The sequence below is a fragment of the Erythrolamprus reginae genome, chromosome 1 (genome assembly GCF_031021105.1).
Source record: "Erythrolamprus reginae isolate rEryReg1 chromosome 1, rEryReg1.hap1, whole genome shotgun sequence".
Classification (NCBI taxonomy): Eukaryota; Metazoa; Chordata; class Lepidosauria; order Squamata; family Dipsadidae; genus Erythrolamprus; species Erythrolamprus reginae.
In genome coordinates this window covers 259408642-259434541 of record NC_091950.1, presented here as the reverse complement: position 1 = coordinate 259434541, position 25900 = coordinate 259408642, and the positions used below count along the sequence as shown (strand labels likewise).

The following is a 25900-nucleotide window of genomic DNA, read 5'->3' as shown; positions in this document are numbered from 1 at the left end:
GGAAGTTTGTTTCTGAAATTCCATTTGGCCCATTGGGCCATTTTTTGCCATTCACAGGCTCCCGAGGCTTTCCTGAAGGCATCAAACTGCCCAACGAGCCTATTGGACGTCCGGAGGTTTTAGTGAAGCTTGTGCTCATATACAGAGTGGCAACCAAGAGGGGTTGAGCGTGCATGAGTGAGGGGGAGGGAATTATGGGTGTGGGCACATGTGGGCCCGCTATTGCGCATGCACACACTCTTTTGGCACCTGAGCAAAAAAAGGTTCGCCATCACTGATATAGACTGTCTCTCCTCTGCATAAACCAGACACCCTTATGCCAACATTATAGCTATATTATCCTTTGTCTTGGCAGACCTATTTTAGTTGAATATCTGCCTATTTGGGCAGAAACCAGGAGAGTATGGGAAGGTGAGGACTTTGCAACTATATACTTTCTTTCTGAAATGAGTGAGCTGAAGTCACTTCCTTTTCTTCTGCATCTAGTGCATACATCTGGATAACTATCAATTTTTTTTAAAAAAGAATGTCCACAAAGCACCTCCATCTCTTGGCTCAATATGAACCCAACCAGTTAGATCTACCAGTGGAAATTGCTTTTAAACCCTATACCTTGTGGAATTTGGGGTACTGAGATGAAGAGAAGCGGCTTTCATGTCATGAAACAAAGCCTTCTTGTGGATATCTTTGCTAGTCCTTTGGAAGTTCTTGAAAGCTAAGATATTTTGCAGACTTTTTTCCTGATTTGATGTCGCTGTGCATTTTAAGTCTTATGCAGTATTTTCTGATTTATGAAGTTTGTTTTAATTGCACCACCAATAAATACTATGTTTTCCCCAAAATATGGCTTAACCCGAAAGTAAGTCCTAGATTGATTTTTACATGTGCACCCAATATCAGCCCTACCCCACAAAAAGCCCTAATTAAGACTCCACTCTGAGGTGCAAATGATTGAGCAAAGCACAGGGGTAAAAATTAATCTAGGGTGGGGATGGGGGTGATGGAGCCCGACATCTGCCATGCCACCTCACTTCTTATGTGACCGCTTGCCGCCGCTTGCGCATATCACCCCTGGCCTCCATATTTCTGTCAAAGGCTTTCAGGAAAGGCCTCTGCAGGTGAGAAATGGGCTCTGGATTGATGCATGTGGTGTCGTCCCCCCCCCTGGGGGCCTCGATTTGCCATATGTAACAAAAATTATTTAGTCATTCACTGTTCTGTATAGAATCTTTGCTCTAGCCTTCCAACTAGGAAAGTAATACTGTTCTTTGCTTTTCATATTCCGGATATTAAATAGTATTTTTTTTCTGACTGCAAGTATCCAGTTTAGATTCAATAACACCTAAGATGTCAATCTACAGTCAATTTATTTTACTTTTCATTGAATTGTGCTTTCCTATTCATGCCTCTTACATTCCATGTTCCCACTGTAATTTTGTCCTTTTAGGTTGGGATATATATTTTTCCTGCATTGCAACATCACTAACTAGATATCCTAAACACTTTAATCTGTTTCAGAAATACTGAACATTACTGAACCATCCTGAACAATTCTGCCGTAGTAGGTTAAGTGACTTCTCAACTGAGGAGATCATCGTGTAGTACTATCTCCTCCACCATTTTATATTTTATGTTTCCTGGTGAAATGCAAGAGAGTTTACCATTATTATTTTTCCTGTACAATGTGAAATGATGATTCTGTCATTGTTACTAAAGTGACAATCCTCTTTCCACAGCTTCTTACTATCCATTATAAGTGCCTGCGTGCTTTAGCAATAGCACTTAGACTTATATACCGATTCATACAGCCCCCTCTAAGTGGTTTACAGAGTCAGCATATTACCCTCAACAATCTGGGTCCGCAATTTACCAGCCTCAGTTAGATGGAAGGCTGAGAACCTTGAGCTGTTCAGAATTGAACTGTTGACAATGGGCAGAGTCAACCTGCAATACATGGCTCATAAGCTTTAGCTGGGAGAGTGGGATGACCTCTCGCTCTAAGATCGCCCTCCCTGTTGGGATTTACTCCCAATGTTCTTCACTCATCCCTTCCAGGAATAAACTATGAGGCATTGTAGCAGTACCTGAGGTAAAAGGTTGAACCTCCGTACCATTACATATAAAATAGACTTATTTGCAAAAATGGGTATTTATTTGCTTATTCAAGTAGCAATTACAAATGTAACCCTGCATTTATTGTGCAGTCTGGGTTTAAACAAATCAATAGATAGAAACATAGAAACATAGAAGACTGACGGCAGAAAAAGACCTCCTGGTCCATCTAGTCTGCCCTAATACTATTTCCTGTATTTTATCTTACAATGGATATATGTTTACCCCAGGCATGTTTAAATTCAGTTACTGTGGATTTACCAACCACGTCTGCTGGAAGTTTGTTCCAAGGATCTACTACTCTTTCAGTAAAATAATATTTTCTCATGTTGCTTTTGATCTTTCCCCCAACTAACTTCAGATTGTGTCCCCTTCTTCTCGTGTTCACTTTCCTATTAAAAACACTTCCCTCCTGAACCTTATTTAACCCTTTAACATATTTAAATGTTTCGATCATGTCCCCCTTTTCCTTCTGTCTTCCAGACTATACAGATTGAGTTCATTAAGTCTTTCCTGATACCTTTTATGCTTAAGACCTTCCACCATTCTTCTAGCCAGTCTTTGGACCCGTTCAATTTTGTCAATATATTTTTGTAGGTGAGGTCTCCAGAACTGAACACAGTACTCCAAATGTGGTCTCACCAGCGCTCTATATAAGGGGATCACAATCTCCCACTTCCTGCTTGTTATACCTCTAGCTATGCAGCCAAGCATCCTACTTGCTTTTCCTACAGCCCGACCACACTGCTCACCCATTTTGAGACTGTCAGAAATCACTACCCCTAAATCCTTCTCTTCTGAAGTTTTTTCTAACACAGAACTGCCAATGCAATACTCAGATTGAGGATTCCTTTTCCCCAAGCGCATTATTTTACATTTGGAAACATTAATCTGCAGTTTCCATTGCTTTGACCATTTATCTAGTAAAGCTAAATAATTTACCATATTACAGACCCCTCCAGGAATATCAACCCTATTGCACACTTTAGAGTCATTGGCAAATAGGCAAACTTCACAAACATATTAAAAAGAATAGGACCCAGAACAGACCCTTGTGGCACACCGCTTGTAACCTGTCTCTGCTCAGAATACTCGCCATTAACAATAACTCTCTGATGTCTACGCTTCAGCCAGCTTGAAATCCACTGAACTATCCAGGGATTAAGTCCAATCTTCACTAATTTATCTATCAGCTCTTTATGTGGAACCGTATCAAAGGCTTTGCTGAAATCCAGATAGGCAATATCCACGGCACCACCTTGATCCAACACCTTTGTGACAAAAAATGGTGAGCAATTAAACAGTCATTTTTATTTTACTGGTCATTGTTCCATTCCATTTTTTGCCCAGCAACGGTCCAAATTTAACAAGTAGCTTAAGATTCCTTTTACTTCATTATACCACTGCATAACTGATAGAAACATCATTATATTTTAAACATTATAGACTACGGAGACAATAATTAGATAGACCTGATGTTTCTTCCAATCCTGTCACTCTGTTCTTTGAAGATTTTATTTTTCCTTACCACTCATAGCTAGCAATAGAAAAGATGCAATTAAAAACTCGAGTGTCATATTAGAAAGCTCTGCCAATTGACATATTGTCATTTCCAATCACATTATGTAAGGCTTATCAATTAAAGGAAATTGCAGCTTTAGACAGCTCCAAATGAACTATAAGCATGCATTATTTAGTAACCCGTATTAAAAGTATGCAAAATAACTAATGAACCTTTATTAGAAAGCATCTTATTCTAGAGATCTTTGGAATTTATTTTTTTTATAAATTATTGAATTTCCTTGCTCAGCAAGACCTAAAAGGAAAACAATCAGAGACACTTCAAAATATTTCGATGGTGCATTGTTTGTGTTTGATTAGCCACTTATTGAAATTATGTTCTGCACTGACATTTTAAAGCATCCCATTATAGTCATTAAATTATATTTGATAGTGCCAAACTGACAATTTATTCAAGTCACAACATTTAGAAACAAGACATTGACTTATGCATCCAGGTAACAGTGCAACTTCAGGAAACTTACCCAGAACAATAACAACAATATTCAATGTTTGTTTTTAAAATGGGAGGAAAATACTCCCATTTTACTGTGGCAGGGAATGATAGAAATGCAATTTTTTTCAAATAAATTTGAAATAATGGAAATTGCATCAGATATTGTGACAGAAATACCAAATTACGCCTACTTTGAGCAATAGAATCATGATATGTGTGTCATCCTTTTAATGTCATGTTCAGCGTAGATACTGCTGAAAGGTTATATACCCGTAATGGCAAAACTATGGCACGCATGCCACAGGTGGCACATGGAGCCATATCTGCTGGCATGTGAGCCATTGCTCTAGTTCAGCTCCACCGTGCATGTGCATGGTGTCCAACTGATTTTCGGTTTGCATGGATGTTCAGGGAGGGCATTTCCAGCTTCTGGAGGGCCTCAGAGGGGAGGCCAGGGGGGGTTGTTTTTGCCCTTCCTGGGCTCCAGGGAAGCCTCTGGAGCCAGGGTGAAAAACAGACCTACCAGAAGTCAGGAAATGGGTGGGGGAGAAGGTTGTGCATCCATGTGTGGGTCAGGGCAGCACAGGGGGATTCATGCACGCATGCACAGGGGGTGGGGCATGTGGGGGCATTGAATTATGGGTGCAGGCATGCATACGTGCACACCCTTTCGACACTCAAGGAAAAAAAAGTTCACCATCACTGCTATATACTATCATCTTAAAGAAAGGTTCAGCTTAAGAAATGTTTGCCATTCCATGGTTCTTTTGCCCCGTTTTTCACTAATAGTGCATTACTGTATTGTTCTGAGCCTTGGGTTTAGTGGGTTGTGCAAATCCAGCCAGTTCAAAGGAAACCTATGGTTCTGTGCGTTTACTAAATAAATTATGTTTAGACAGTCCATAGCTTAGGATGATACAGCTGATCCATGACTTACAACCACAATCGGGACAAATTCCATTGCTAAACATGCTGGTTGTTCTGTGAATTGTGCCTGATTTTATGACCTTTTTTTGCAATGATTGTTAAGTAAATTACTGCAGTTGTTAAGTGAACCACATAATTATTAAGTGAATCTGGTTTCCCCATTGATTTGGTTCGTTGGAAACGAGCTGGTGAAGTTTCAAATGGCAATTACAGATATGATCCTGGGATGCTGTAAGTATCATAAATACATGTTGGTTGCCAAGCGCCCAAATTTTGATCAGGCAACTATGGGAATGCTGCAATGATTGTAAGGGTGAGGACTGGTATAAGTCACATTTTTAAGTGCCTTTGTAACTTCAAAAGGTTGCTAAATAAATAGTCCTAAGTTGAGGACTACCTTTTGTGAGCCACACCGAGTCTGTGGAGAGGGGCGACATATAAATCTAATTATTTAGATTTGTATGCCAGGACACAATCTGAAGTTAGTTGGGGGAAAGATCAAAAGCAACATGAGAAAATATTATTTTACTGAAAGAGTAGTAGATCCTTGGAACAAACTTCCAGCAGATGTGGTAGATAAATCCACAGTAACTTAATTTAAACATGCCTGGGATAAACATATATCCATCCTAAGATAAAATACAGAAAATAGTAAAATGGACCATGAGGTCTTTTTCTGCCGTCAGACTTCTATGTTTCTATGTTTCTATGTTTCTATGTTTCTATGTTTCTATGTTTCTATGTTTCTATGTTTCTATGTTTCTATGTTTCTATGTTTCTATGTTTCTATTTATTTATTGTTATTGTTATTGTTGTTGTTGTTATTATTATTATTATTATTATTTAAATTGCTGTGGCCTGTCAGCTGGTGGCCCCTCCAACAGACAACAAATCAGAGGAGGAGGAGGCATGGGAGTTAGGGTCAGCTTCAAGGCAACCTGAGAGCTCTGAGGGGAAAGAGGGAGTGGAACTGGCAGAAAGAGGGGGGAGCCTGGGTGGTCTGTCAGCCCTCGGATGAAGAGTCAACAGCCCCCAGGTATGGAGGTGGCTGATGAGGAAGAGGAGGAATAGCTGGGTCCAGTGCCTGATGCACAGATGCACAGAAGGCAGAGGAGAGGAGAGCAGTGGAAATCTGTGGGCAAATCCACACGAAGGAAGAGCCACCACTGCTAGAAAAGCCCCACCGTAGGTCTGGGAATAAAAGGCAGGGGGCAGAGATTAATAGATATCGCAGACAACTATTCATCTTCTCGCTGGCCAGATTTATCAGCCTGCGATGAGAGATAAACCTTTTTGTCAGTACTGTCAGTACTTCTAATAAAATAATCTTTGAGTTAACTACAGAAGGTTTGTCATGTTTGGGGAGCTGAGCCACAACACAAATAATGTATGTGAAGGGATAAAAAAAATATATTGAGGTTATTATTGACAAGTGACCTAGAACAGTGGTGCAACAATGACAACAGATTCATTAAATAGTTCCAAATTAGGGAGGAAGAAGAAGGTGGCACTGTTTTCTCTCTTACCATTGTACAACTCTCAAAAGAAACAAATATATCTGTGAAGAATAGAAGAAGCAAACTACCATCAATACAGAGTGGCACAAACATTTCAGCAACTGCTGGAAAAGGGATTCAGTTTATAGTGATTTGTAAGCCTGCCTAAGAAATTTAAAGTGGAAATGGAAATTCAGGAACACCAAACAACAATTGGTGGCTGATTTGTCACCAACATGAGGAACAACAAATTGTTGAATATTATGGTGGAATGTAGTCTAAATTCCCAGATGGGAGGTGCTGCTTTCCAGAGGGCAAAGAGAAAGAGGAGTTTGGGAAGTCTGGAAAAAGCTTCTCCCTAGCAATTCCCAAAGTATATCTGTAGTTATGTATATAGTTGACTTGTGTGCCAAAATTCTATCTATAAGTGAAGAATAAAACAAAGTACTTTTGAGCAACTCTGTGTGTCACCCTTGGTTCTTGGGCCCTGAAAATATAGTTCAGCTGATTAGATTGAAAAAGTGTTCTAAACCATAATATATTGTTTTTAAACAATAATTCAATATATCAGTTTACATAGTTGCATTAAAACTGAAGCAAACAGACCAGTTTGTTAGGTTTATATGATACATGAATCCAGCCTTTGTTTGCATTCCCATACTCTATTGGAGAATAGCTTTAATCAAAGTTGATTACATATTCGTTTATCTGAAAATGATTTCCCCAAATAAATTCCCTTTAAAAAAAAGGTCACGTTAAATTCTCTGAGAACATGATAAAGGAGACAAATTACATTTTTTTCAGTCTAATTTTAGCAGGGGGGATCAGTTTAAATTGTGAAAATTTAGTTGTGTGAATTGCAAGTAATTGCCAGAGTAGGTAGATTTAATAGCTGTAAGCTGATGAAAGATTGTAAGCAGAGGCAACTCGAACCTGATGCAATGGGAATGAGGCAGCAGCAAAGTTACTGCCACTTAAGAAGCTGGGTAAAAAGCTGCCTATATAAGGGAAGCTATTGGAAGGCATTTCCCTTCTCATGTTCTAAATGTGTGGACACACACACTCTCCTGGCTTCAGCTGTGCCTTATACAGCCTTCTAGTCAGCAACACCTTACTGCCGGCAGTCTCTCTTACATACATGCTACACAACGCCTCCCAGTATTCTTTTGCAGAGTGGAGAACCCTCATGTGACTATCTTCCATGGCAAAAATTATGCTGGCTAAAGCCTTTTAAATTTCCCTCTGATCCCCATCATCCAGGACTGCTAGTGGATCACAACTTTTCCCTCCGCAGGTACAGTACATCTCCAATGGACTGTATAACAGACTATAAACACACCAGAGAGGAGCATCAGGAAGAATGTTGTAAAAACTCACATAAAGGTCAACATGAATAAGGAATATTGGACAGGGAGGGGGGGTTGACACAAAAGCCAAAGTATGTACAGTGATCCCCCGATTATCGCGAGGGTTCTGTTCCAAGACCCCTCGCGATAATCGATAACTCGCGATGTAGCGGCACGGAAGTAAAAACACCATCTGCGCATGCGCGTCCTGTTTTCCATGGCCGCACATGCGCAGATGGTGGAGTTTGCATGTGGGCGGCGGGGAAGACCCCTTCGGCCGCCCAACAGCTGATCTGCTCCGCAGCGCGGCAGCAGCAAGGAGCCGAAGATGGGGTTTCCCCGTTGCCCAGGCAAAGGGGAAACCCCAAGATCGCTTGCCGCTTGCCCGTTTGCCCGCCCGCCTGCTCGCTTGCCGCTCGCTTGCCGCTCGCTTGCCGCTCGCTTGCAGCGCGGCAGCAGCGAGGAGCCGAAGATGGGGTTTCCCCGTTGCCCAGGCAACGGGGAAACCCCATCTTCGGCTCCTCGCTGCTGCCGCGCTGCCGAGCAGATCAGCTGGTGGGCGGCCGAAGGAACCTTCCCTGGGTGCCGGCCGCCGCTCAAGAGCAAGAGAGGGAGAGATAGAGAAAGAGAGAGAAGGAAAGAAAGAGATGAGAGAGGGAGGAAGAGAGTGTGAGAGAGGAAGAAGCAAGATAGAGAAAGAGAGAGAGAAAGAAAGATGAGAAAGGAAGGGAGTGACGTCATCGGGTGGAAAAATCGCGATATAGCGATTCGCAATGATTGGGATCGCGAAACTCGGGGGATCACTGTATATCCTAACCTGATAGGGTTCCCCCCCCCTCCTCTTTTCTTACTTGTATATGTTTCAGGTGGGAAATGTCAGAAATTCGGAATCCCTTGATGGAACATCTTCATTTTGCATGATAATTAGATAATTAGAGCCACAAAGTTTTAACCAATGTATGTGTTTAGTTTATGGTTCGATGTTTGAACCCAGAAATAATATTAATCAAATAGCCGCAGTTGTATTAACCTGCACTGTTAGACCAGCATAGTCTCACTGATTCTCTCTCTTTTAAACACAGACACACATACTCAATTCTTATAGTAGGGTAACTTCAGAGAGCCAAGAGTGTGGGAAATAGCTTTTCTCAGTTTTGATATTTTAACTCATATTTCTTCCTTGAAAATTCTATGTAAATTCAGTCAAGTGTTTCACAAAAAGAAAGCTTTCTGGAGCATTAAGCAAAACAATGGCAAAATTAGCAATTTTCTAATCTTCATAAAACTATCTTGATTCTTTACAGTCAGCAAAATCAGCAGAAAGTCTGTTGTCGTCTGCAATAGTATTTTGCCCAAAGCACACATACTTGACAAATTGTGTGTGTGTGTGTGTGTAGGTCTTCGCATATTTGTGCACCCGAGGACAAAGCTGAAGGCACCAGCCTGAAGATGACAACTGGGACCTCGTCAAAACATCTATGAAAACATATGTGTGTGTATATATACACACACACATACACATATTGTATACTTTTAAATGAAATGAAGCAACTTGAATTTAACTACTTTAGTTTTTCCAATAATATTGGCTTAGTTTTGGTTAAAGATAATTATGTGTCGCAAATCCAGAATTTTGACATGACTGTTAATTTGATTCTTACATTGTTAATTTAGCCATACCCTTACCTGGATTTTAGGATTTTGAACCTGAGAGCTTTAATCTCTAGGCCACAAGTTCCCCACCCCTGTCTCAGTTTCTACCAGGGAAGAGTTATATGTTTTCTTCCCCCGCCCACTTTCCCCCCCCTGTTGAATCACTGTGATATATGCAAATATGGGAAGGAGCATACTGCTTCATTTTTGCCAATCGGCCCCTCTAGGGGCCATTCAAGGCAGTTTATTTTTTTATAGCTGACAAATTTTATTTATTTATTTATTTATTTGTTTGTTTGTTTGTTTGTTTGTTTGTCTCTGGAGAGGGGCGGCATACAAATCCAATAAATAAATAAATAAAATAAAGTTAGTTAGTTAGTTAGTTAGTTAGTTAGTTAGTTAGTTTAGTTAGTTAGTTAGTTAGTTAGTTAGTTAGTTAGTTAGTTAGTTAGTTAGTTAGTTAGTTAGTTAGTTCGTTCGTTCATTCATTCATTCATTCATTCATTCGACTTCTATGCCGCCCATCCCAAAGGACTCAGGGTGGCTTACAACTGCGGCACAAATACAATTAGAATAAATACAAAACAATTAAAGAAATCGAACAGTTAACTGAGGTTAAAACATAACAAACAAAAAAAACATAACAAGTTATTATAAAAAGAAAATCACACTCATATACATGCACACCATTCTTACAGTTGGCCATTAAGCAAGTTCTATCTGTGTAACATATTTTTGCTGACAACCTGGCAAAAAATACATACATATACATATCTACTTTCCTTACGCTGAATACCCATAACTGTTCAAAATTGGAATTGACTCCCATATAAATGATTTGGTTAAGATTGGAAAGTGGATACTTCCATTAAAAAAGTAACATCTGTTCTAAAAGCACAACATGTTGTGTTTTATTCAGCAGAGATTATCACAAGCACCTGGTTCTAGCTGTGCTCATTTATGGTGGAAATACCAGATGTGCATGTAATTTGTCCTAGCTCAGTGTATGCAAACTCAGTGACAATGAAGGAATGTCAGCATAGTGGTTTATTATGTCGGTGGTTCACATCTCCGCGACAAGGTGTGTGCTATTTTTAAAGCCTTACCTCTGCAAAATGGCACTGGAAAATCCCATGATGCTCCATTTCCAGGACTCATGAAACATGTCAGCACAGCATGGCCTTCCAGGATATAGCCTGCAATGCAACTGTATCGAATTTTATCTCCAATATTGAATCTTGTGCCATGAAGAATGCCTTTAGGTATTTCCCCTGGGTTGCCACAGGTATGGCTGGGTAGCACTATTAGGAAGAGAGAGAGAGAGAGAGAGAGATTTAGCACAATAGTATGTTCTCAATAAATTTTCATTGACAAGGATTTTTTGTATGCCTCTTTTTTCTTTGCTTCTCTGCTTTCATTCAGAGCAAATAAATTTCAGTTAAGATGTCAAAAATTCTCATGCTAGATCTAAATCTGTAATATATGGTTTTCCTGAATTTTATACTTCAGAAAGTATTTTAGTTGTTTCAGCTATTTAATTTACCACCATTGTACTGCTGGTACGCATACAATTGATGCTATTTCTATATTTTAAAAAATCAATTGGAGTTTGGCCATTTGCTTCAATCTGATACGGCCAGGTTACAATGCTATTTATCTTACTATGTAACATTTAATAGAGCAGTTTGCAAACAGAATTGCCTAAGAAGACTGACTGGCATATGATGTCGAATAAGAGATCAGCCTGAAGTAAGAAATCACCATTAACCATTTAAGTTTCCCCCATATAAACTACAGTGAAATGATAGGGATTTGGGGAGGCAGAGGTTTAATTTGGAACTATTTACATGGACGCTTCAGAGGATTATAGTATTTGGCTAACTTGTACAGACCCACAAACTAAGCAGGATTAGGAAGTGTGTATCTATAGAAAGAAAAACATCAAGAAAATCTACAGTTATTGGTTAGACTATAATATCTTATAGGCCCAATTATAAAATAAGGAGTTAATTTTGTTCTTTATCAGACTTTCTGTGATGATCTGGAAGACTATCATGCTTACATGTAATTATGATTGTTCTACATGGCCATAGAACAATTCTTTTTATATATCACGGGTTGCAGTTGGAGAACAATATTTTTGTTAAGGCAAATCCTAGAAAGATGAAGGCAATACAGGATTTGCCTTAATAATAATTGGGTTTTCCTGGTTCGGAATCAGATGCTCAAGCTTTGTTCTCCTCCCATCTTCATTTGAATGGAAAGTGACCCAAAAATGGGTCATCTGACATCAGTTAAAGTCAAAGCACATCTGACATCAGTTAAAGTCAAAGCACATTAATCAGACCATGTATTCCCATGTATTTCCATGTATTTTCAGGTACTATGCAAATAAATTCTATCAAATGGCCATGTTCGGCATACTCATTTATGATTTACATAAAACACTTCAGTGATACGTTTAGCTTCCACAAGGTTAATACCAACTCAATGGTAAATGCAGATGATTAGGAACAATAAATTCCTCAAAATGTTTAAATGTATCGAATTCCCATGTATTTAGGAAAACAAAATTTGTTTCTAAAGAGTGTTTGACAATCTTAATTTCCTCATTCTCTAACTCATTGGTTTGATAATCTTGATTATCACACACCCCAACACATTACTACCCTCTGATCAACCAAACCTACAAAGTCAGTCCTCTTTCTGTCCTATTACAGGCTGGTGGGTTTGCTTTAAGTTCCAATCTTTCTGCATTATCCTTGGAAGATTGTTTCATTCTAAAAGGATTCGGGGGATGCAGAATATCAACTATTGTAGAAGGAAGAAGTAGGCAGGAAATATGGAAATTAAAACTAAAATTAAAAGTTTTTACATTTTCCAATTCCATAACAGCAATGGGATTGGATTGTCAAATATATATATTTGAGAACATTGGAATGAATGAATAGATGAAATGTTACATCCTTACATAATTGAAGTTCATTTTTTTTTGCATTATTCTGTATAAAAGCTGACAGTCTCAAAATGGGTGAACAGTGCAGTCAGGCGGTAGGGAAAGCAAGTAGGATGCTTGGCTGCATAGCTAGAGGTATAACAAGCAGGAAGAGGGAGATTATGATCCCACTATATAGAATGCTGGTGAGACCACATTTGGAATACTGTGTTCAGTTCTGGAGACCTCACCTACAAAAAGATATTGACAAAATTGAACGGGTCCAAAGACGGGCTACAAGAATGGTGGAAGGTCTTAAGCATAAAACGTATCAGGAAAGACTGAATGAACTCAATCTGTATAGTCTGGAGGACAGAAGGAAAAGGGGGGACATGATCGAAACATTTAAATATATTAAAGGGTTAAATAAGGTCCAGGAGGGAAGTGTTTTTAATAGGAAAGTGAACACAAGAACAAGGGGACACAATCTGAAGTTAGTTGGGGGAAAGATCAAAAGCAACATGAGAAAATATTATTTTACTGAAAGAGTAGTAGATCCTTGGAACAAACTTCCAGAAGATGTGGTAGATAAATCCACAGTAACTGAATTTAAACATGCCTGGGATAAACATATATCCATCCTAAGATAAAATACAGAAAATAGTATAAGGGCAGACTAGATGGACCATGAGGTCTTTTTCTGCCGTCAGACTTCTATGTTTCTATGTTTCTATGCATAACCACAGTAGTCCATAACTGTCAGAAAAATGATATCAATTACTTGCATCACTGTCTATGTAATAATGATTTACCTTTAAATTACAAATGGATGAGACAATTTTGATTTAACAAGATTTTGATATATCTTTCAAATACCACTTTCAGGTTTCCTATCAAAATCCCACATGAAATTCACATTAACTTTAGAGATTACACGAAAAGAAACACCTAGCAAAACACAGTACAGCCGAACCATAAAATTGTTTGGGAGAAAAAACAAAGCAAAAACACATTGGCTTGAACTACACAATATAGTGAAACTGGTGGCAGCATCTTTTGCCTATATTTCAGACCTTATTAGGACAGCCTAATCTAAAGAGACACTTTTGAATGCATTAAAAAGAATTTGAAGCAAAAAATGTCATTGTGCTGTATCATAATGCAGTTTTATCACAAGGCTGCTTCTGCAATTACCATTTGTACAAATCAGCTACCAATGGTTTCTGCATTCAGTATAATATATGTAGAATTCATTAATTAAAGAACCTAGGCCTTTCCATCCAATATACCATGAAAAACTTTTTCTCTTACTATTACATGAACATTTAAACAGCTACCAAAGATGTAGAAATGAGGTCTTTGGACAAAACCTGTTATAACTGCATCTTAAGCTGCCAATTCAATCCATATGGAACCTTGTTATTCAAACTTGACAATTTTAAGAGGTGTTCTTCTTAAAGAAGGAATTCTGAAATTTGAAGTCCACAGGTCTTTAAATTGCCAAGATTGAAAAACACTGGTGTAGAAAGTATCGCTCTAGCATTTATGCCTATAACATTGGCTTGAAATTACTGTTGCAAATGGTTACTCTCATTAATAGGTCCCACAGAGTTGGCCTTCTCCGGGTCCCGTCGACTAAACAATGTCGCCTGGCGGGACCCAGGGGAAGAGCCTTCTCTGTGGGGGGCCCCGACCCTCTGGAACCAGCTCCCCCCTGAGATTAGGATTGCCCCCACCCTCCCTGCCTTTCGTAAACTCCTTAAGACCCACCTTTGCCGTCAGGCATGGGGGAGCTAAAACACCTCCCCCTTGCCCATGTTGTTTTGTTGATTGATTGACTGTGTGCCTGTTTTTTATACAGGCACACAGTCATTAATTTAAATTGGAACTGGATGGGTGGGCATTGGATTTGGTATTGTGTACTGTACTGTTTTTTATTATTGTTGTGAGCCGCCCCGAGTTTGTGGAGAGGGGCGGCATATAAATCCAATAAACCATAAACCTAATAATAGGAACTATTGTTTCATATTAATATTACCGTATATATTTTCTACAGGACATTTCCAATAAGCTCTACATCTACCCAATCTGGTTTTCTATGAATTGTGTTTTCACCTTGTTATCCTTGTTGGATTTCCACCAGTCTTCTGCTCACTTCTTCAGAAGCTCTTTTGACAGGAGTGTTTACCAATGGACGGAAGGCACTGTGAAAGGATCTATCCAGAGGTGGTATTCAGCCAGTTTGGACCAGTTTGAGTGAACTGGTAGCACCGTAGCAGCAACTTCAACCACAATATCCACCCACCTGGATATAATGCCATCCTATTTAGCCACCTTTTTTGAGGCTGGGTGCATGCACAGAAGGCATGCATGGCAGTAAAGCATACGCAGGGGAGGCTGTGGGATTAGAGGTGATATTTGTGAACCAGTAGGGAAAGTAAGTGAATACCACCCCTGGATCTATCTATGAATGAGGGCAAGTATGTAGGGGGGGTCACGGTTCCGGTGGCGGCAATGTAGCGTGTAGGCTAGCACCGGTGGTGCCGCCAGGTGTGCACGTGCTTGCATATGCAACTGGCACTTCCCAACACTGCCTGCAATTGTCCCGGCTCGCCCCCACAGGCTGCAATCACACCGGCTTTCCTGCACTGGCCACAATCGTGCCGGCTCCACCAAAGCACCAGTGATTGCACCGGCTTCCCCCCACTGCCTACGGAGAGGGGCGGCACACAAATTTAATAAATAAATAGTAAATAGTAAATAGTAAATAGTAAATAGTAAATAAATACTAAATACTAAATACTGAATAATTAATAATAAATAATAAACAAACAAACAAATAAATAAACTGTTTGCAATCGCACCGGCTTCCTCCCATTGCCCGTGCTTGCGCCGGCTCCACACCACCACCCATGATCACACCAGCTTCCCACCACCACCCACAATTGACCGGCTTCCTCCCACTGCACACATCCTAATGTGAGATTTAGCTTCTGCAAATGCGCAGAAGCTGAACTCTATGCGAGGGCATGCATGCAGGGCACACACAAGCACTCCCGGCCCGTTCCGGTAGGGCCGGGAATGGTGGCCCGCCCCTGGATACATGATACTTGAAGGGCTACCTGTCTGCCATAACATCTGCCTGGTTGATTCAATCCTTCAAGATTAGCATGCTTTGCATTCCTTTAATTAAGGAGGGTGTCACGGAAGGATGCTTTCTCTGTAGCAGCATCTGCCCTCTGGAAAAAGATGTCCCCAAGATTTGGTGGCCAGCACTCTGCTGTTGTTTAGAAGAGCTGTGAGTTCTTCATGCAGGCCTTTGGTGAAAGAGGACAAGGTCCTCCACTTCATCCTACTTGCCAACTTTTATTTTTTGTTTTCTTGATTTTACTTTATTTTCTTTGTCTGTTAGATGTTGCCCAGAATTGCTGAATGTTGGGTGGCATGTAAGTTTAAATCCTCCTGTTGTCCCTGGTGGTCCTGTTCCTCTATGACCAAACCTTTTCACACTATCAAACAAGAATATCTACCTATCCCAGGTCTTTGGCAAAGTTTTGATAGTGGATAAAGAGGCCAGATCCAGTCTAAACAACTTCTCAATCTTTAGAAATAATTATTCGTATTAAAAGGAGCCAAAGAAAATCTTCCTCCCAATTCTGTGATCTATAGCATTGTGCTGTCTTTACAGGCCAATCAACCTCAACCTCCTTCAGGTTCATGAATAAACTTTAACCTCAGAGAAACTATTGGTCGTTCAGGTAAATCACACAGCACACAGGGCATATAGAAAGAAAAGGGGAGGGGAAAAAATGGAAACTCGCTATCCATAATTGGAACAACCAATCACAGTGCAGATTACCTCATGTACGAGTCAATAGTCTGGTAACAACTACAACTGTGTGTTCTAACTCACTGCACCAACCCCACTCCTTCAGCTACTAAACTTAAATAACTTATCATCCTCATCCTCCTCATCTACTACTGCTACTACTATTGTATCTTTAACCCCGACCCTCTGGAACCAGCTCCCCCCTTTGGTAAACTCCTTACAACCCCCCTTTGGTAAACTCCTTACAACCCACCTCTGCCATCAGGCATGGGGGAACTGAGATAACTTCCCCAGGTCTATATTGTTTATGTATGGTATGTTGTGTGCATGTTTTTTAAATTATGGGTTTTTAGTTTTAATTATTAGATTTGTATTGTACATTGTTTTTCTATTACTGTTGTGAGCCGCCCCGAGTCTACGGAGAGGGGCGGCATACAAATTTAATAAATAAATAAATAAATAAATTTAATAAATAAACCCCATCAAACATCATTGGATCTTTGGGAAAGTTTTGAAGTGGATAAAAATCTCAGATCCATTCTAAACAACTGGCAGACTATGAGATCAACCACAATAATAATCAACTATCTCCTTTCAGCACCCACTATCTCACTTCAAATCATCTCTCTCATACTTGTTCTTTTTTAGATTCTTTCCAAGAGAAAAGTAAAGTGATAAAATGATGGATATTCTACTCTGACCCCTGACTGATTGTTCTCATATGAACACAGCTGTTGACAGAGAGAAAAAAAAATATATCTGACAAAGTTTAAGGCTAGACAGCATAAGAGATTTTAAGATTAATTTCAAAAAATGGAATTGTTCACATGATACAATTACCTGTCAAGATCAAACATGATTAGTTTATTTAACTGCTTTTCAGAAAACATTGAAACAATATTTAAGTTGGTATGCAGGACCAGCTGTACAATCTCAGATTTGAAATAAAAATGTATTATGATGGACATATCATACAGCTGTATAGCACAGGCAAATATTTCATTACCCAAGCCACATCTGATTCATGACATAAATACATTTCAATAGATGTAACTCAACTGAATTTCAGTAGAATGTTAGGGGTATGAAACATAGGTTGAGATTTATTAAATAATAATAATAAAACATATTTTTTTTTAAAAAAACTTTGGAGATTTATTGCAAGCATAGACCTCACCTGTCCTTATTTGAACATGTAATTTCTTTAGAAAAAAATGTATTCATTCTTCTAAATGAAATGAAAGCATTTAATGGCAGTGATTTTCTGCTGTGAAATAAGTTGTTTAATGGTCCTTTCTCTTTATTATCTTTAATGCAGCATTTATCTTTAAAATCCTGAATTGTAAAGGTAATTTTGAATTAATTGAGATATATCATAAAAGTGGTTAAGATAGCATTTCAAGTCAAAATAAGAAAGGAATCCTATTTAAAAAAAACACCCTACTGAGTAGTTGAAAATTATGAACTTCAAGCACAGGCACATTTCAGTCCATAATGTGTTTTACTCATTCCTCTGTAATTATAAACTCCAAGGTCCCAACCAGCTAGACTTGGAAACATGCAGATTCCCAACCTGACAGGGTTTTTTTTTCCTTTTAAATTGTTTTATAATCCCTTTATTCAGGGTGGAGTCAGGGCGACTGAATAGCAATTGAGTGTTTGCTGGCTGGATGTCCTCTTTGTTGGCTTCCTGCAAGACTTCATTACCCTGCTGGCATCTGGAGAGAGATAATCCCAAGGGGTGCTCCTCCAGGTGCATCCTATGCCCAGCAACTATCTGGTTCAGACCAGTTTCTCCTCGAGCTGAAGATCCTTCAGCCACTCTTCCTGGCAGCGGTGTGACTGTGGGGAAGTCGACTGCAGGGCTCCCCAGTCTTCCTGGGGAGTCCCGTGGGTTGATTTGTATGCTCAGCCCTCTCAGTAGGCTAGATCTTCAGGTAGGCTGATAAAGCAGATCTATGTCAGGTTTGCCTCTGTTCAAAACCAAAGAAAGAAAACTCCCAACTCAGTTGAAATAGAGAAGAGGTAATATTTACTGAGTTTGAAATGATAGGGTTCTGCCGGACTCTCTGGTAGGAGCCTCCCAAAAATTCAAAGGTACAAATTTCAGACACACACATGTTTGAAAATTCAAAACAATGTTCTTCATCAAAAAATTCAAAATAAACTAAGCCCTATTTTTGTATTGCAAAGAGCACTCATCCAAAAACAACCTGGTAGTTTGTACAAGTCCCTTATCAGTTTGTAAGTACTTAGCTTGCAGCTGTGAAGAAAGTCACAGCCCTTCTTCTTCCACGAAGTGAAACACACTTTGCTCTGCTTTGGTTTCAAAGTGACGAAAAGTCAACAAACAAAGGCCGGAGTCAGCAAGACATTCATGAAACACAACGATCAGATAATTTTCCACAACGGCCAAACCCACATGCTGGCCTCATTTACTTTTGTAATAATCCTTTAGTTGTTGCTTCCTATGCATCACTCTATGCATGTGTGGATGTGTCATTAATTCTTGTTCAGAATCCAAAGATGATAAAGATGATTGATCTCCTCCTGGGCTGTCTGCCAAACTCTCCTCCTCCCTGCCACTCAGGCCTCCTTGGTCAGAGGAGACTTCGTTGGCAGATTCCACTGGGAGCAAAACAGGCCTGCAGCATGTGGATGTTTCCCCCATATCCACCTGCACATTCCTTGGGGCAGGAGCTGGGGCAGAGCTAACCACAACAGATAGCAGTGAAAGAAAAGCAAGATCTGAGCCAAAAGGCGCGAAAGCTACATATTGAAAGTTTCCTCAAATTCCTCTCCACAAGGGACCCAAGATAAATGTCCAATCCACGTCACACAGAGTATCATGTGGGGCACATCTTCAGGTGTTCTTGTCCATCAGGAATTCCAGAATGGTAGGCCTTGACTGGGTGTAAACAAGTCCATTCAGCAGCCCAGTGATTCCCAAGATGGGCCTTCATAATACCATAACACCAGCACCAATAGTGGATTTCACTTACTTTGCTACAAGTTCAGAACTGTGAATGCATGCGTGTACCGCTTCTGTGTATGTGCAAAACCTTCTGGGCATGCACAGATCATCTGTGATGATATCCGGGAAGGTGGCCAGAGCCTCCCACTACAGCTACTACTGGTTTTATTTTATTTTATTTTTTTATTTATTTATTGTTAGAGTTGGAAGGGACCATGCGGGTCATCAAATACAACCGCCCTGCTTAAGCAGGAACCCTTTAGCATCCTAGCCAAATGGCAGTCCAATTTCCTCTTAAAAATGTCCAGAGTATTGGAGTTCACAACGTCCGCTGGTAGGTTGTTCCACTGGTTGATCGTTCTGACTGTCAGGAAGTTGTTCCTTATTTCCAGGTTGAATCTCTCCTTGGTCAGCTTCCAGCCGTTGTTCCTTGTCCGGCCCTCCGATGCCCTGGAGATTAAAGTGATCCCCTCCTCTCTGTGGCAACCCCTTGTATACCTGTAGACTGCTATCATATCCGTTCTGCCCCTCCTTTTCTCTAGGCCAAACTGGGGTGAATCAGTAGCAACCCACCACTGACCATCACACTTCCCAAACCCCAATGCCATGCCCGCTCCTCCCTATTATTATAGCAGCCAATAGCAATCAAGCACCAAAGAGAAAAGACCCATGCTGGAGATCCGGCTGAAGTTGTCCATCCTGATGCCTGTGTGGAGTTTGCAGCATACAATTACTCACTGTGCCCAGAGAGTATTTGCTGCCACCCAGAATTGAACACACAGCCTCTTGATTGTGAGGCGACAGCTCCACCTCCAGGCCACCACACTGCTCACATCCCCAACCTGACAGTAACCTTGAGATTTCAAGAAAACAGTCTTTTATGGAGCTGACCAGGGGATCGCTTAGAAAAATCTAGGTTAGTGGACATCGCAGCCTGTTGCAATAACTAGTTAACTATGCATGCCATAAAGTAATTTTTGTTTATTTGTTCAAAATCTGCATCCCAACAACTGCATTTCTATAAAGAAACTGGATGTTACTGAATAATGCTTGTCCCCCTATGTGCTTCCTTGAAACTATCATCTCTTGGCTGTAAACATATGGCACTGGAGGGCAGTAAAGAGCTGTCCAGCCTCTAATTTCCTGAATCTCCAAAATCCCTTTTTAAAAAAACTGGTATCACATTGGCTACCATCCAGTCCTTTGGCACTGAGCCCAACCTGAGAGACAAGTTACATATTTTTGCTAGAGGTCAATAATCTTACACTTGAGATCCTTAAGAACTCTCCAGTGGATGGCATCAGGTCGGCAAAGGTATCCTGGAATATTTCCCCTAATTTGCTTTACAGTCTTTTTACCAATTCACTCCCCGAGAAGTCACTACAAGCTCGGGAATCTTTCTTACAGGCGAGGGAGGAAATAGAGAGGCAGAGAATCCTTTCTATTTCCCTGCTCTTTTATTGTTAATGGCCCAAGTACTTTCTCTAATTGGTTTTCTTCTTTTGATTTGCTCAGGTAAATTCTTTATATTTGAGGAGGTCCTTGGAGCTCTCCGAGCGTGGTTGTTGCAGATGTTTTATTATCCAAACTATGTAAAATCATTTCTGCAGATGTTTCATTTTTTGCAGGTGTTTCATTACCCAAACTAGATAAAATCATTACAAAAAGTAAGGTTTTTGTCAGTTGTACCCAGGGGTGGGTTTTAACTTAACTCACTACCAGTTCACTTCCTCCCGCTTTGGGGGGGGGGGGGTGCGCCTTGAGCACGTACGCCATGTGGTTGCACACTTATACATGTACAGGGCCAAAAAATAAAATTTAAAAATAAATAAAAAGCTGAAAATAAAATGGCGATCACATGCACAGTTCCAGAAACCCTTGCGAGTGTTTTCGCACGAGATTTCCTGCCTGTCAGCGAATACTTCAGCTTCAACCACAACAACACAAGAGCACACAACAGATTTAAACTTAATATTAACTGCTCCAAACTTGACTGTAAAAAATATGACTTCAGTAACTGAGTTGTCGAAGCGTGGAACTCATTACCGGACTCCATAGTGTCATCCCCAAACCCCCAACACTTTACCCTTAGATTATCTACGGTTGACTTATCCAGATTCCTAAGAGGTCAGTAAGGGGCGAGTACAAGTGCACTAGAGTGCCTTCCGTTCCCCTGTCCTATTGCTCTCCTATATCTCCTATACCTTTCTTCTATTCCTATATCTCTTCTTCTATTCTTTCATTGATATGTTCTATTACTATACCTTCTTTTCTATTCTTTCATAGATATATTTTACTATGAGTATCTCCTCTATAATCTTCATCATGTATTTTACTATGTGTATATTGATATATACCCACTAAAACCCTCATTGTGTATTGGACTGACTAGGTAGATAGATAGATAGATAGATAGATAGATAGATAGATAGATAGATAGATAGATAGACAGACAGACAGACAGACAGACAGACAGACAGACAGACAGACAGACAGACAGACAGACAGACAGACAGACAGACAGACAGACAGACAGACAGATATAGATAGATAGATATAGATAGATAGATAGATAGATAGATAGATAGATTGATAGATATAGATAGATAGATAGATAGATAGATATAGATAGATAGATAGATAGAGATAGATAGATAGATAGATAGAGATAGATAGATAGATAGATAGATAGATAGATAGATAGATAGATAGATAGATAGATAGATAGATAGATAGATAGATAGATAGATAGATAGATTTCTCTTCCTGTGCATGCGTAGGAGCCAAATCTTGTGCAGGCCTACACACACGCCTACCGGTCACCTGGAAATGCGTGTGCAACTCTGGCGGTAGTGCTGGTGCTTCAGATGGTCATTAAATGAGCGGTTGTAAGTCAAGGACTACACATAGGTACTGATACGGGTAACAGTGCAAGTTCAAATGTCCCTCTGCCCTTCAAAAATCTTAGCTGGTAAATATTATTTCCAGAAATAATAGTAGAATGGCTGGTCCTACCTCTCAGATATTTTGTTCCCAAATAACGGAATACAGAACAAACAAATTTTAATTTCTATCACATCAATAGCCCAATAAGTATTTGCATTTGTTCAACTGTTCTGATATTTGCAACCATCGTCAACATATACCGGTGCTTTGTTTATTTTATTTATTTATTCATTCATTGGATTTCTATGCCGCACCGCTTTGAAGACTCAGGGCAGCTTATAACATATAAAAAACAGCAAGTTACAATAAAAATCAATCTGATTAAATTAAAAATTACATAACTATTTTATATTTTCTAGCTATATTAAAATCAATCACACCCATTTGTACAACAACCATACAATCATTCATTAGCCAGGGGCGAAGATCTAATCGGCCCAAGCCTGGTGGCATAAATGAGTCTTAAGACTATTGTGAAATGCAAGGAGGGTGGAGGCAGTAGGAATCTCCAGGGAGAGCTGGTTCCAAAGGGCTGGGCTCCCCACAGAGAAAGGTCTTCTCCTAAGTCCTGCCAAGTGACATTGCCTAGTTAATGGGACCTGGAGAAGATCAACTCTGTGGGACCTAACTGGTCACTGGGATTTATGTGTCAGAGGGCGGTCCTGCAGGTAATCTGGTCTGATGCCATGTAGGGCTTTATAGGTCATAACCAACACTTTGAATTGAGTCCAGAAACCAATTGGCAGCCAATGCACATCGCGGAGTGTTGGAGAGACATGGGCATGTCTGGGCAGGCCCATGACTGCTCGTGCGGCTGCGTTCTGCACAATTTGCAGTTTCCAAACACTCTTCAGAGGTTGCCCCATGTAGAGAGCATTGCACTAGTCAAATCTCAAGGTGATAAGGGCATGAGTGACTGTGAGAAGAGAACCCTTGTCCAAATAGGGCTGCAACTGGTGCACCACGCAAACCTGGGCAAACGCCCCTCTTTCAACAGCTGATAGATGATGTTCCAAGGTTAGCTGTGAATCAAGGAGGATGCCCAAGTTGTGAACCCCCTCTGAGGAGGTCAAAAGCTCCTCCCCAGGGTAATGGATGGACAGATGGAATTGCTCTTGGAAGGCAGAACCCACAGCCACTCCGTCTTGTTGGTGTTAAGCTGGAGCCTATTAGCACCCATCCAGACCCTAACAGCCTCCAGACACTGACACATCACTTCCACTGGTTCACTGACTGGACACAGAATGGAGATGTATGCATGATTACAGATTTTCTTTCTCCCCAATCACAAAATAAAGTCAGTCTCTCTCTCTCTCTCCACCTACCTACCTACCTACCTACCTACCTGTTTGCCATTCTGTCAATGCTGTAGAGTGAACAAATACTGGGAAATCTTAGAAGAACAACACTGCCTTGACAATTTTATTATTTTAAGGACTACGGTTCATGAGTTCTGTTCTTTTCCAGTTCTTTTATCTATATAATTACCCTTTCAGTCCCACCCGATGCAATTTCCCTATCTATATTCTTAGCTACATTGCATTGTGAGGATTTTAGCCCACCTACACCTTCCTGTGTGTGCGATAGTTCACAAATGAGGGCTTTGGGAAGCTTTCCTTGGATAGAATAAAACTGCAGTGCAGGTGTTGGCTTTTCAATCGAGCTATCTCCTGGGCCCTCTCTGCCTCTCTCTTCATCACTGTACAGTCCTCCGGAGATAGAAGTTGGTCATAAGCATCAAGCAAAAGCACATGGAACGTTTCTGCCTGTCATTGGAAAGCAATTTCAATTTCCATATGCAAATCAAGAAAGTAGGGCATGAGACATCGGAAGAACAGATGTTTTGGGAAGAGAGTTTGGATTTCATGATGACCTAAAGCAGAGTGTCAAATTCACGGGCTGTGTGTCAGATGCTTCAGACACTGGCTATGTCCACCCATTTTAGTGAAGGGGGGGAAAGTTGTTATCTGTCATCATAGTTCCCTCTAAGCTGAGCAGTGAGCAATCGCTCACTTAAAAAACATCATCATCAACTCAGAGTTTTCCAAACCTGCCCAGAAGCCGAGAGGGAAAGAGTGAGAGGGAAGGAGAGAGAGAGGAAGAGAGAGAAACAGATAAAAAAAAGAGAGGAAGGAAAAGAGAAAGAAAAAGAATGGGAGTAAGGAAGAGAGAAAGAAAATCAAAATCTAGTTTGAAACTAGCTCAACTATTTAAGTGGCATTTTGATATTGATAGAGTTGCCCTATTATGAGCTCACTGTTATAGACACACAGTACAGTATTTTATTTTGAAATTCTCTGAGGCAAAACAGGGTGGGTTTTTTATTTGTTTGTTTGTTTGTTTATTTGTTTGTTTATTATTTCTGTGCCGCCCAGTCCCGAAGGGACTGCCGCTCAGACACTATACTTTTCCACCCACCCACCCCAAAAAATAGAGGGAACACTGTATGTCATGTGATGATGTGAGTTTGACATCCCTGACCTACAACATAAGGAACTGAGAACTTCTTCTGCACAGGCAAGAATTACACATATAGCAGAAGAAACTGAGAACGTCTTCCAGAGCACAAAGGTTTTACTGAACCCCTTTGGACATTTAGCAAGCTAACCGAACCTTCACGGGAACCACATGTGGTTCAGAGGAACCAGATTCTCATGGTGAGAATCCAAAGACAGAGGTTCTGCGCTTACCCATTGCAGGCTGACGTTCTATGCAATGAGCAAAGCTAACCCTTGTGGCTGTTCTTAATCTTTTAACAGATGGAAAAATATGTAATACTTGGTTCTCCTGGCATTCAGACAGAAAATATAATTTTCATTTAATAATGTTTTCTTTGGGAAGGAACACAGTTAGCAGTTTTCTTCATTCAAAATGTGGAGCTTTGAAGATCTGTAATGAACATCCATGTCCTTTGTCTACGGCCACTTAGAAATCCTTTGTCTTCTTTCTACCTTCTTATCCATCTTGTCCTCAACTTATGACCACAATTGTGTCCAAAATTTCCACTGCTAAGCAAGACAGTTGTTAAGTGAATATTGCGCCATTTTTTTACTATCCTGCCACCGTTGTTAAGTGAATCACTGCAGTTTTTAAGTTAGGAAAATGGTTGTTAAATAAATCTGGCTTCTCCATTGATTTTGCTTGTCAAATGGCCCCTAGACCAGAGGTCTTCAAACTTAGCAACTTTAAGACTTGTGGATTTCAACTCCCAGAATTCTCCAGCTAGCATAGCTGACTGGAGAATTCTGGGAGTTGAAGTCCACAAGTCTTAAAGTTGCTAAGTTTGGGGACTCCTGCCTTAGACACTGCAACTGTCATAAATACATACCAGTTGCCAAGAATGAAAATGTTGATCACTTGACTATGGGGATGTTGCAATGGTCAGAAAAATGTTTCAGTGCTGTTGCAACTTGGAATGATCACTAAGCAAATAGTTGTTAGTTGAGGATTACATGTATATGAGTCATACTCTTTCAGGGATAGTAGAAGTTAAAGTGCTTAATTCCTGCCCTCTCTCTTCTTTGACAGTTGTTGCACATGTCACATCTTCTGTTTTTAATAATCCCTTGCTTTTAATGACCCCATAATACCTTGTGGGATATATGGGGTGCACAGTGAGCGGTAGCATCTCTGGTGTAGGAGCATGTTGTGTCCTTTTATAGCAG

General features: G+C 40.3%; 1 protein-coding gene across 1 annotated transcript in view; it reads right to left on the bottom strand.

The window, feature by feature from the left end:
- CSMD1 (CUB and Sushi multiple domains 1) overlaps positions 1-25900 on the bottom strand; it is a 1071884-nt gene that overhangs the window by 639814 nt on the left and 406170 nt on the right. The window contains exon 4 of the mRNA XM_070732892.1: positions 10658-10852. Within this exon, the coding sequence (XP_070588993.1) occupies positions 10658-10852 (195 nt within the window). The remainder of the gene's footprint in view (positions 1-10657; positions 10853-25900) is intronic.